This window comes from Salvelinus sp. IW2-2015, linkage group LG18 (genome assembly GCF_002910315.2).
Source record: "Salvelinus sp. IW2-2015 linkage group LG18, ASM291031v2, whole genome shotgun sequence".
Classification (NCBI taxonomy): Eukaryota; Metazoa; Chordata; class Actinopteri; order Salmoniformes; family Salmonidae; genus Salvelinus; species Salvelinus sp. IW2-2015.
The window spans coordinates 18,427,815-18,441,542 of NC_036858.1; the positions used below are offsets into that span (position 1 = coordinate 18,427,815).

General features: G+C 43.4%; 1 protein-coding gene across 1 annotated transcript in view; it reads left to right on the plus strand.

Annotated features, from left to right (window-relative positions):
- The window catches only part of svild (supervillin d), a 104,011-nt gene that overhangs the window by 24,876 nt on the left and 65,407 nt on the right, over positions 1–13,728 (plus strand). The window contains 2 exon segments of the mRNA XM_024006934.1: positions 4,673–5,215; positions 12,443–12,622. Of these exon segments, the coding sequence (XP_023862702.1) occupies positions 4,851–5,215; positions 12,443–12,622 (545 nt within the window). The 5' untranslated portion in view covers positions 4,673–4,850.

Genomic DNA, 13,728 nt, shown 5'->3' on the forward strand with positions numbered 1-13,728 from the left:
TCTTTAATCCACTGGGCTGTAGTAGTCTCTACCCCCATGTGGCATACGGGCTCCATAAGTGGATGGACTCTTTAAAAAAATTCAATAATAATAATAATGTTTTATTGAATGTTTAAAACGTACAATATACTTGCAGTGAAGCAACTCAACAACTACATCACATTAGTCATCTAACAGACGCCCATCCAGAGCGACACACAGAAGCAACCAGGATCAACGCCCTGCTCAAGGGCATGTCGACAGATCTCCCACAAGGTCAAAAAGGTGGACTCTTATTAATGCTGAGATTTGCAAGTGATGGGCAAGGCTGCATGCTAGTGGTCTAACTCGGGGGGGGGGGGGAATAAAACATTATAATGATCATGGATTGAAGTTTCTATGTGAGGGGAAATCTGCCCTTTGAACCCACTTAAAACCAGTGCCCCCTCTTCACCCGACACCCCCAAGACCGAGGGTTTTGGAGAGTTGCCTAGCTTATGATGAATACAATGCTGCCATTTTAATTGTGCTTTTATGAAAGAGGATATGACTCCCAGTCAGGAAGTGACATACTTGGCCATTGTTGAGACAGAGGTTCCTCTCAAGGCCCATAACCTCTCCCCTGGGGCAAGGACATGTCAGAGCTCACTCATGCTGTCAAACACTGGATGTGGACTTTGTTTACATGGCATGGTAGTGCCATATTTACACATCCAATTTGGACAAGCCAAAATGATGGAGTGTTTGACTGGTGGGTGTTTAGAATAAAAAATAAATAGGAATACTATCTTCTTTTGCAATGCATATAAATGCCATGTTTTGGGGTTTTATCTCTTCTGACACATTGACTGTTGTCACTCAACAAAACCACAAAACAAAGATGTGGGTTGCACAGGCATTACTTCTACTTCATTGAAATAGATGAGGTCTGTTCTATTTTGAAATGTTCTTCTTTAATCAGCCTAACATCTGTTATTTTACAGGGACATTACTAGTGTCTCTCAGACACTGGCTTGTTGAGAGAGCTMCTCTGTGCCTTCAGCTTTGCATGTTCCCACATGCTCTCCAGCCATGGTGCAACTTATTTTTTTMAAATACCATAAGGTAAAGGGTAATAAAAAAWWAAAAAAATGTTTTGCATGTCTTTAGGTGAGTTCACTGTTCCCTAATAGGGGTGATAATATCTTCAGTATGACTCACAACTTTGATTTTCTTCTCCTTGTTCGGTTGAAATAACAAAGTCGGCTTCCAAACAAAGCAGGCTCTTTGTTTTCGATCTGCACGATCAAGCTTTAGTGTGTTATTCAAAACTCCTTTTATAGGTAGTGAGAGAGTAATACAGAGTGGACTCTGGGATGACTTTGTGAGTTACGTCAGTGTATTCAGAGGCCCGAAATCAACATTGGAACCTCAAGGGAAATGTTGCCTTCATTAGGAGATTTATAAGCCTATGTTTGGGATTGATATTGGATGAGTTAGAAATCAATGGCGGCATGAGTTTTCGATGCCCCAGAGATTATCTACTCAACTCAGGTCAGGGAGAATCCCAGGGTAGTGAGGTATGAAGCGAGATGAATTAGCAGGCTAACTTGGGTCGAAGCAACTCCTGATTTTTATCTGGTGCTCAAACAAAGGAGACTCCATAATACAGTGCTCTAACTGGCCCAGCACCAAGAGGTGCAGTGTTCACCAACCTTTTCTGAGTCAAGATCTCTTTCACAGTCAAAAAGCAAGCGGAGATCTACCGCTCCGATTTAAAAAATAAATAAAAAATAAATCATGACTTAAATGTAACATTAACCTAATAAAAACAGTTCTCTAGGAATGAGGCTTGTGCAGTAGGACTAATACATTATCACAGCATATTGGCTATATGCCTGGCCTGGGCTGCCAATATTATTATTCTCAGGCAATAGTATATTTCAAAACTTGAGCTTTGATAACAAAYTAGATAAGTTGGTGTAGTGCTTGTGAGGCACAGCTGAGCATAAATTGAAATAATACTTTATTTTACTAGACTGATGGGACCTGCATCTGATATTCATGGTGCTTTCAAAGACAACTGTGAACTTTGAATTCGAGTTGTACCTCATCCACGTCTGCCTCATGCACTAATTCACATTGTTCCTTTTGACCAGATAAAGTGAAATATTCCTTGATATTAAAATGGACATGGCGAGCTGCTAATAGTAGTAATAAAATACAGGGCTATCAATACACTTGGCTACTCATTAATTGCAGCTGCAGCACCAGTGGAAGTAGGGAGAAGCGTGTMTTTATGTTTTGCAATAGTGTTGAATTAAAAACAGTGTTGACAGTCGTGAATAAAAACTCACTCATAAACACCGCAGATATTTGCTGTATTCTTTGACAGTCTCTCTCTGGTCATGGTTATACAATCTCACGTAGGCTAGTACCAACCTTTGCTGTGGCCGGGGTCGTGGGAGCTAATGGCACGGTGATTGGAGCTATGCACAGTAAGCGCACTCGATTTAGCCACAAATCTCCCGGTCGGCCAGGTAGGCAGAGTTTGTATTTTTGTATCGCAATCGGCCGGTTGGTGACCGCTGAAGTAGAGCTTTCTTTATGATCAAGAAAATCCTATTTTGTTTCCGAATATTCCATCTCAAMTTGGAGCAAGTTTGTAAACTCATAAAGCCAAATAACCCCAGGGATTCCGCTTGTCCTTACATCATCACAGGCTAGAATGAAACATTGAAATTGATTTCGCTTTTATTATGCTACAGTGCCTTCATAAAGTATTCATACCCCTTGACTAATTTCACATTTTGTTACAGCATGAAATCAAAATGTATGCATTTTCCCCCACACATCTACACACAATACCTCATAATGACAAAGTGAGAACATGTTTTTAGAATTTTTAGCAAATTTGTTAAACATTTTAAATATAGAAATATGTAAATTAAAATGAGTATTCACACCAGAGTCAATACTTTGTTGAAGCATCTTTGGCGGTGGTTACAGCTTTGAGTCGTTTTGGGTATGTGTGGATCAGCTTTGCACATCTGGATTTAGGAATTTTCTCAAGCTCTGTTAAGTTAGATGGGGAGCGGCAGTGAACAGCAAGTCTTTCCACAGATTTTCAATGGGATTCAAGTCTTAGCTGGGCCACTCAAGGACTTTCATATTCTTGTTCTGAATTGTTCTAATTTCTTGGTCCACTATTTGGCTCTGCAGGTGGTTGGTGTATATTGGGAGATTTATGAACCCCTGTCACCCTTACAGAAATGGTCCCCCCAAGACAGCTAATTTACTCTAGTAGTGCAGGGATTTGCCAGGGACCTCGCGATATGATATTATCACGATACCTAGGTGACGATACAATATGTATTGCGATTCTCATGATACTCATTATTCTATACTGTATATGTATTGTGATTCGATGTTCCAAATATGTTGCTGCAGAGGGACAAGAGAGCCATGAGAAAACAAGTTTTGATCAGTCTTGGAAATAAAAGTTCTGAGAACAAATYGGCTCCCTATTTAAAAAGAAGATGGAGAATGAGCTATGAAGGAAAAATACTGCAGTTTTGGTGCGGGTACAGCAAACTAGTGGAAAAATTATATTGTGATATTGTCAAAAATAATATCCCAATATGTAACTCTCGATTTTCCAATATTCTACAGTCTGACACCCACCTCTCCTGTTCTCCCCCTTCCAACCACTACCTTCTCCCTTCTGCGACCCCTCTCCCTCTCCCTTTCTCTTCTCCTCTCTCATCCCACCTACTTTCTTCTGACTCCCCCTTCCCCTCTTGCACAACCCTACCCCCACACTTTCTTCCCCCCTCTTTCTTCTCTCCTGTAGAGTCCTTGCCTCTCTACTCTCCCCCTCTATTACCCCCCCCCCCCTTCTGACTAAGCGCTATTGAATGTGCAATCCCAGATGTGCTAAATTACCCCTTGCCCCTTTACTGTAGGGATCCCAGAACGTCACGTTAACCCTCGATCCCTGCCCCCACTTATATAAACATACCTCCACATACCCATTACTTTCTCTACAGCTCCTGGGGTGTTTTTGTGCTTTGTGTATAGTGTTCTGGGCATGCCGATGGTTCACTTGGTTGTGTGGATTTTTACTGGTGTGAGTTTTTATTTGCGTCCGTAATTGTGGAACGTCTCTTAAGCCAAGTGGCTTTTGCTGTTTTTGTAAGCCTGTGCAGTGCTTTCCGTAGTAAACACGGAATGATTTGTAGCGTTGGATGCCATTCAAGTCCAGATTAAGCAAGGATATCTGCCTCCAGTTAACTGAATGTTGAGAAACTGTAGATTGAGAATTTCTGTTGGACGGCTGTTTTCCCACTCTTTTTCTGATTCTCTCTCCCTCTCTCTCTCTCTCTCCCTTTTCCTCTATGTGAGGGGATTAAATATCCTTGAGAGGTTATGTGAGAGTCTCAGTGCGGCAGTCTGCTGTGGGGGCCTGTATTGTCTTTGAGCTGAGTTGGCTGACTTCACTCTCACCGGGGGTTCATTAGCTGGGGTTGGGCTAGGCAGGGTTGGGCTCTTGTTTATCCAGGCAGTTACATCCAGTTCCCATTGCACCCAGCAGAGACTGTATATATCCTAATGGCCCAGTCCTGGTAATTTTTGTTAAGTGTTTGGAAGTCTCACATAGCCTTTTTCGCTTGTTGCAATACAAAACGTTGTCTCTCTTGATTTGTTCCAACAGAGAGATGATTTTAATGACGTGGTCCATCGTCCTTCGAGGGGAGACCAACTGCAAAACCATCAACGTCTGAACAACTCCTGTGACTCCTTTTGATCTGGTGGTGTCCAGTGGAGAGGAGGCTCCTCAAACCCCCGGATATTGAGTGAAGCGAGAGGACTTAAAAAGGAGGCACGACAAAATGGATGCCGTAGACACCATCCAGAATTCTGCCTTGGAGACCAAGGCTGAGCGCATCGCCCGCTACAAAGCCGAGAGGAGGAGAGAGCTGGCGGAGCGCTACGGAAACACCGAGGAAGTCGGCTCGAAGTACACCAGGAGGGACAGGAAAGCTGGTGAGACTTCTGAGYAAGAGAAGCCGGAGGACAAAAGCTCCAAGTCCGAGCAGACGTRATCTAGCCGGGCCTCCAGGAGTAGGATGGAAGACCGCGACGAGTCTGTTGACAGCGAGTCCTCCCAGGAGACCGGGGGGGATGAGGAGGCCCAACTGGATACACCTGGCCCGTCAAAGCCTGCTGCCACCAAGAGGCTTAACTCTAATCACAGGTGAGTCCGGTCAACTCCCCTTGTCCACTCCTAGCTCTTTTGCAGCCTCCACCCGCCTGGTTTCAATTGACAGTTGTTCTGCCAGAGGGTTGGACGTTGCTATCGGGGCCTTTGGGGCACCCTGTCTGGAGACTAATCTAAGGGGGAAGCTGCAATTGTCAGTGGTTCATCACCATACACCCCTCCTTATAAGAGATCAGGATAGGTTAGTCATGCTGCTATCATATCACTCCTTTTTGGAGGGAACCATTCTGGAATGTCCAGAGTTCAGTTAGTTGGGAAATGGCACATATGCCAAATGCTTTTGCTGAGACATGTTTTGCTGCATGTTATGACATCTTAGATTCTTGTTATGGTTCAATCTACAGCTATTCATCGGAATGGGAGTGTTTTAGCCTTTTCGAGAATAAACAACATGGAAATGCTGCATAGGGAGTGGAGATTTAGGAACAAAACTCATTCGCTGCCAACAATGTCCTCGACGTCTGCACATGGATGAAGCAAAACATGTCCTTTCCTCCATTTGGGATCTTTTCCCTGTAATCATCCCAAATATTCTGCCTAGTGCGCATAAGCCTGTTGGCTCCTGACAAGCAGCTTGAGGGGATGAGTGTAGCAGAGGAGGGGGAGATGGACCGACTGAAAAGAGGAGAGAATGAGTGAGAGTACGGGGTTGAATTTGAACGAGTTGGAACATGCACCGTAGTTTGTGCCAAAGCTTCCAGCCCCCTCCTTATTGAACTAGATAAGTCTGACTGACTGCTCGTCAGATCTTATCGTCTCCTTACTACATGTTGATTAGGAAAGGCATGCACTCATTGTATTATGTTGCAATGCCCTCCCGGAAGACCTGTGGCATTTTACATGTTTCTTCACATGCAGTCAAAGTGTAGTTATGCGGAGATAATATTCTGCTTGAGGGTGTTGTCGTGCTTGCGTGTCACTTAAACGTCTTGGCACACATTTTGACCTAATCTCCTAGTCTCTTTGTGGCCCATGCTGTTGAATCAAATCAAATTTTATTTGTCACATGCCTCAAATACAACAGTGAAATGCTTACTTACAAGCCTTTAACCAACAATACAGTTTTAAGAAAATACCCCCCCCCCCCCATAAAAGTAAGAGCTAAGAATAACAAATAATTAAAGAGCAGCAGTAAAATAATAATAGTGGGGCTATATACAGGGTGTACGGGTACAGAGTCAATGTGCAGGGGCACCGGTGTCGAGGTAATTGAGGTAATATCTACATAAAGGTAGAGTTAAAGTCACTATGCATAGATAATAACAGAGAGTTTCAGCAGCGTAGAAGAGAGGGTGCAATGCAAATAGTCTGGGTTGCCATTTGATTAGCTGTTCAGGAGTCTMATGGCTTGGGGGTAGAAGCTGTTTAGAAGCCTCTTGGACCTAGACATGGCGCTCCTGTACTGCTTGCCGTGCGGTAGCAGATAAGTCGATGACTAGGGTGGCTGGAGTCTTTGACAATTTTTAGGGCCTTCCTCTGACACGCCTGGTATAGAGGTCCTGGATGGCAGGAAGCTTGGCCCCAGTGATATACTGGGCCGTACGTACTTCCTTTTATTTATTTTATTTTACCGTTATTTTACCAGGTAAGTTAACTGAACACATTCTCATTTACAGCAACGACCTGAAGAATAGTTACAGGGGAGAGGGGGATGAATGAGCCAATTGTAAGCTGGGGATGATTAAGTTACCGTGATAGTATGAGGGACAGCTTGGGAATTTAGCCAGGACACAGGGGTTAACACCCCTATTCTTACGATAAGTGCCATGGGATATTTAGTGACCACAGAGAGTCAGGACACCCGTTTAACGTCCCATTCYAAAGACGGCACCCTACACAGGGCAATCACTGCCCTGGGGCGTTGGAATATTTTTTTTAGACCTGAGTAAAGAGTGCCTCCTACTTGCCCTCCAACACCACTTCCAGCAGCATCTGGTCTCCCATCTAGGGACCGACCAGGACTAACCCTGCTTAGCTTCAGAAGCGCTACCCTCTAGTGCCTTGCGGTCGGAAGCTGAGCAGTTGCCATACCAGGCAGTGATGCAACCAATCAGGATGCTCTAATGGTGCAGCTGTAAAACCTTTCGAGGATCTGAGGACCCATGCTAAATCTTTTCTGTCTCCTGAGGGCGAATAGGTTTTGTCGTGCCCTCTTCACGACTGTCTTGGTGTGCTTGGACCATGTTAGTTTGTTGGTGATGTGGAACTTGAAGCTCTCAACCTGCTCCACTACAGCCCCGTCGACGAGAATAGGGGCGTGCTCGGTCCTCCTTTTCCTGTAGTCCTAGATCATCTCCTTTGTCTTGATCAGGTTGAGGGAGAGGTTTTTGTCCTTGCCCCACATGGTCAMGTCTCTGATGACCTCCCTATAGGCTGTCTCATCGTTGTTGGTGATCAGGCCTACCACTGTTGTGTCATCGGCAAACTTGATTATGGTGTTGGAGTCGTYCCTGGCCGTGCAGTCATGAGTGAACAGGGAGTACAGGAGGGGACTGAGCATGCACTKCTGAGGGGTGCTTGTGTTGAGGATCAGCATGGCGGATGTGTTGTTCCCTACCCTTACCACCTGGGGATGGCCCGTCAGGAAGTCAAGGATCCTGTAGCTTAGTGATGAGCTTTGAGGGCACTATGGTGTTGAATGCTGAGCTGTAGTCAATGAATAYCGTTCTCACATAGSTGTTCCTTTTGTCCAGGTGTGAAAGGGCAGTGTGGAGTGCAATAGAGATTGCATCATCTGTGGATRTGTTGGTGCGGTATGCAAATTGAAGTGGGTCTAGGGTTTCTGGGATAATGGTGTTGATGTGAGCCATGACCAGCCTTTCAAAGCATTTCATGGCTACAGACGTGAGTGCTACGGGTCGGTAGTCATTTAGGCAGGTTACCTTAGTCCCTGTGCCCAAGAACACTAAGGTGGTCTGCTTGAAACATGTTGGTATTACAGACWCYGACAGGGAGAGGTTGAAAATGTCAGTGAAGARACTTGCCAGTTCGTCAGCGCATGCTCAGAGTACACATCCTGGTAATCCTTCTGGCCCTGCTGCCTTGTGAATATTGACCTGTTTAAAGGTCTTACATCGGCTGCGGAGAGCACGATCACACAGTTGTCTGGAACAGCTGATGCTCTCATGTATTTTTCAGTGTTACTTGCCTCGAAGCGAGCATAGAATATTTAGCTCATCTGGTAGGCTCGTGTCACTGGGCAGCTCTCGGCTGTGCTTCCCTTTGTAGTCTGTAATAGTTTGCATTCCCTGCCACATCAGATGCGTGTCGGAGCCGGTGTAGTATGATTCGATCTTAGTCCTGTATTGATGCTTTGCCTGTTTGATGTTTCGCGTGAGGGCATAGCGGGATTTCTTATAAGCTTCTGGGTGTGAGTCCCGCTCCTTGAAAGTGGCAGCTCTACCCTTTAGCTCAGTGCTAATGTTGCCTGTAATCCATGGCTTCTGGTTGGGGTATGTACGTACAGTCACTGTGGGGACGACATCCTCAATGCACTTATTGATAAAGTCAGTGACTGATGTGGTGTACTCCTCAATGCCATCGGAAGAATTCCGGAACACATTCCAGTGCGACACCGTAACATTGTTGTTATTGTTTGCATGGGGTGGGTGTTAAGTAAGGCAGGTATGTTGTTGTGCTCAGGTATGCTCAGATGTTAGGGTCAGGCTGGTTTTCACACATTCACTGAACCCTCAACAGTCGATAGGCTGTTGGTCGACCAATATTTTTTTTTTTTACTCGAGCAGTACAAAAGCAGTACATATACTCGAGCAGTACATATATACAAAAATGTATGGCAGAACAGACACCTGTCTGATTCACGCCTGTCTGAGGACTAATCCATTGCAGAAGCGGGGATGGTACACCAGTATCACCAGTAGTACATTTAGCCTACCCTTAATTCCCATCATTTCTAATCTATAATGCTTGTTTGGTTATGGTCATTTCTGTTAATGCCTTCAATATATTATTATTACAGTCTTACCGTTGTCATTGTAGGAGTGGACATGTTTGCGGAGCGTACAACCTAGGATACAGTTGTGAGAAAAAAAGTTTCATTCCATTTACCAGTTGATTTCATTCCATTTACCAGTTGTCAATTTATTAATTGTCTTTTGTTTGGCACACTCCTGTCAATCTTGAGTAAGGACACATACCTGATTACACATAGAAGTAGGCCTAGGCTACCTGGCCTGCGTGCAAATGTAGACCTATAAATGTGCCCATTTGGGGATCTGATACTATTTATGATTGTCTTAACTCACCATCAATGTGGAGCCTTTTTCTTTGCCTCAAATATCAAGAAAACAGTGTATTTACATCTATTGAGAATGACAATAGTTCCTCAATGTAGCCTATGTGAAAAATAMTTCCATCTCTCTCCCTTTAGATAACCGCTCAGAATGAAGGGGAAAAAATAATGCTCTGATGTAAAAAAATAAATAAATACCTGATTTACTTCTTATCCCTTGCGCAAATAGCCTACAGCTGTGTCTGTCTGTCAGGAGCTCACTGCAGTGTGGAACTCTGAGGGCCCAGAATTTTTTATACAATGTTGCAAGTCTGCTAGCACGAGTCTGAACCAAGTTAGTAGTTGATACAATGTTTCAATTTCTTTGCAGTGATTTATAGGATATTTATTTTTATCAGCATATTTTCCACCTGCGGGCTGCAATGTTTGCGGGAGGTGGAGATCGGGAACAGMTTTTTTTTCTTCTACTGGTTAGGCTATATTGATCTCTGGCTCCCTCTTTAGTCATTTCTGTGTCTTCATTTTTATTTGCAGTGCTTAAAGCATCAGACAAGCTCAGTAGCCTACATATAGTTGACTTTATTCAAACAGGTTGTGTCTATATATGGAAAAATACATGTTTAAACATGTTTTTTTTAAATTACCAATCGATTGGTCGAAAGAACGGATGACTCTCGGTCTACCAATATTTTATTTTGTCTGGTATAGCCTAGTGGGTGGGTGGTTAAACCTCTCTTCCTCGGCCAAGTGTTGTTTTGTGCTGTGTAAACTCATGCAGTGCTTGTAGTAAACACCAGTAATTGTGGTGTTGGGAGTGATTCAATTCCAGGTTAACCAAAGACACTGGCCTCCAGTCTTGGCGGTAAATCGTATTTTACTATATACCAGTATGATGCATGGACAGGTTTGGATTTTTACTTTACTTTACATAACGCTATTTCAATGTTTGGTTTGTTAAATATAATATAAATGTAATAATAGGCCGAACTGTATGATGACATTCAAAATGATGGCCATCATCCATTCTTACRGCCAGTAAAAGACTGCTAACAGTTGAGAACTGCTAATTTTCTAGCAAGAGCTTCAGGCGRGCAACATACATACTTTTTTGCCATTTAATATTGCCTGTGAAGCTGCACTGTTGCCAAAAGCACCCTAGAAATTGGCACAACGCCCCTTGTGGCGAAAATAAGAACTGCCAATGAATCCATTGAAAATAATTGGTCATAAAGAATAATTATTCAGATAAGGAAAAGTGACTTTTTCCACAAAATAGAGGCATACAAAGACAAAACAAATGTGGTACACTGGAAATGAACTAATTAGTGAAGGAAATACAMAAATGGAATGCTGAATAATTTTTGGGTCAGGTCATGCACTACTCATGAAGCATATTTAAAACTTTTATTATTCAAAACATAAAATACAGTCTCAAATCTGAAATATTGTGATATGATATTTTGGCCATATCGACAAGCCCTACCTCCAGTTAAGTATTATTTTTCAATAGTAGTTTATAAGGATGTAATGATTCACTGATGCTCTGTTGAAAATTGTGTTTTACTGGACTTAAAATAAGCTACCGGAGACGCAACTCTCATCTGGCTATACAGTAGGCTACATGCTGAATGGGGCTTACAATAGATTTGATTTTTCAGGTTCACCAGCAATAGTTTTTGTAGTTTTGCTTTAAACAATAKGTMTATATATGGCCATTTTTAGATCTACAGGGTAAAGTTGATAATTTCATAACAAGGACCGCAATTACTTTGCAGGCGCACTGCATGGCCAAAGCGGGAGGAGAAAAGAAACTCACTAAACTTCCAAAGGGTCAAAACCATTCGATTTTGAGATGTGTGGGGGGTGTAATCCAAAATTGTGCTATAAATATGAATTGGCTATGTCACAGGCTACATTTTACCCCATAATCTAGTGGTTAGTGGGATGGTAGATGCCTAGTCTCCCTTATGGCTCAGCTCAGGTGCCTGCATAGTACATACATCATTTACATGTTACACACACACACACAAACACACACACACACACACACACACACACACACACACACACACACACACACACACACGAGGCCCAGTAGATTTTAATTTAGAATGTAAAATGAATGTGTTTATGAAACACGTTATCACCGAATCTTTTCGAACTAAAACGTAAAACGTAACAGTTTGTGTCGCAGATTCAGTTTTGCCTTTCAGATTATAATGAACAGGGAGGACCTGATTTTACTAATCTTGAGAATATCTTTGAATACGGGCTCAGTAGTATTGGCCATTGACTTCCCCCTCTGAGATAATACACAGCATGCTCAGTCACGAATTAGCCTCATTTTCTAAAATCATTGGGTACTGCTGGATCCTCACTAGTAAAACCCATACGGAATAAAATTGACCTTTCATGCATGTTCAGGGCAATAATGAATTATTGAACATTATCCAATTTACATTCCATTTCATTATCTAAAGACGCCCCGTCCCCTTTTCATTCACTAGGCCAGGGCTCTCCAACCCTGTTCCTGGAGAGCTACCGTCCTGTAGGTTCTCCAGGAACAGGGTTGGAGAGCCATGCACTAGGCCCTTTTGTACTAACACAATTATCATTCAGGCTTTGTGACGGTTATTCGAAGATGGTGTCTGTCTGGTATCTGAGAGCATCACAATTTCTGCGTGATCCATAGAGACAAGTGTTTGAGTACCCCCGACAGCACACATTTTATTTGTATCCCTGGACAAGCACACCTGCCTGCTGTTGGGGTTACTTGAGGACCAGAGTTGGGGAAACACTGAAATAAGTGTTTGATTTATGACTTCTTTGGTTCACTCTGGCTGTGTTTTTCTTCAAAAAAAAATCCTACTTCCCCTCATCTTTCATTCTCCATTATTGTTATTATTTTTTCTTCTCCTTTTTCTTCTTGTTCTTCTCTGTTTGGACTCTAGCATGGACACGCTGCATGTCGTGGCCCCTCCCCTTCACCCGCCAGTCAAGCCAGGGGCGGGGTCAACCGCGCGTCGCCGACCCCTCCGGTTGCTAAGGGGGGTGTCTGAAGGGAGCCGCATGGCTAGCGGTCGTTTCCGGACGCAGCCGGTGACCGCCAGCGACGTCACAGCGAGTCAATGGTAGGGTTCAAGGAAGAGCCACTAGTCCCTAATAGACAACGTTAGCTTGATGCTCACTGTGCCGAGCTCAAGTGTAGTGGACAAGTGTAGAGACGCATAACATATTGCATAGCTGTGTGTGTTTGTGTGCAAGGGCATGCAACCAGTTGCTAAATCAGTTAGTTTTAGTGAAAAAAGCTATCCTTGCTGTGGTCAATTTACTTAGAGGCCAGCCTAGTTGTCGTTGCAGTGTACCGTTTTGTGGTTCAGCATCACCCTCTATTCCACTGTGCCCTTTGCCCCCTTACCCAGCTATCCCCTCCAGGCTCTTTTGTGTTAAAACCAGCTTCCTTCCTTGTGTTACATCATCATCCGTCCCCACATCAGCTGCTTTCCATCCATATTTAAAGGCCATTACTTATAGATGAACAGCTGTCTTCAAATGGTTCCCGTTTCACTTTTATTATGGGTAGTGATGTGGCTGTGGGTGCACGGATACACAATGTGAGCAGTCTTTCTAACCTCTGAATTAATGTTGAATTGAAAATTGAGGCGACGGTAAGTAGCCTTCTTTTAACCGTTCTCTGATTTATATGATATCACGTGGATGTAGGCTTGCAAAATTCCTGTTGGAGGATTCCCTTCCATGCTTATTSCTTCATGATTGAGGGAGCCCTCCAACRGGGATTTCTGGAGAAACCTTGTGATTTTGGGAAAGTTATCAACATTTCTCATGACCTTATGTGACCCTTTGTGTGTGGCTGCACCTGTGCGTGCCTCAGGGTTTCCAATTAGGAAAATATGGTGCCAGACAATGTGACTGGTAAGACTTCAATTTACCAGCCATTTACCAGACCCATATGCATCGGGTGCATAATCCATTAGGGCGTTCACTAGGGCTGACCCCAATTAGTCAACTATTAGTAATTATTTTGAGATATAAAGAACTTATTAAACATTTAAATGAAATGAAAATGTGCATATGAAAACCATAACTGGCACGCAGATCGGTAGAAATGATCAGATAAATTGGCATTCCACATGAGAAATGTTGCCGATTCCTCGTGTAGCCTATTACTGGAAACTTCAGGAGATTAATGGCAGAATCTGCGAAAGCCAACAGGAGG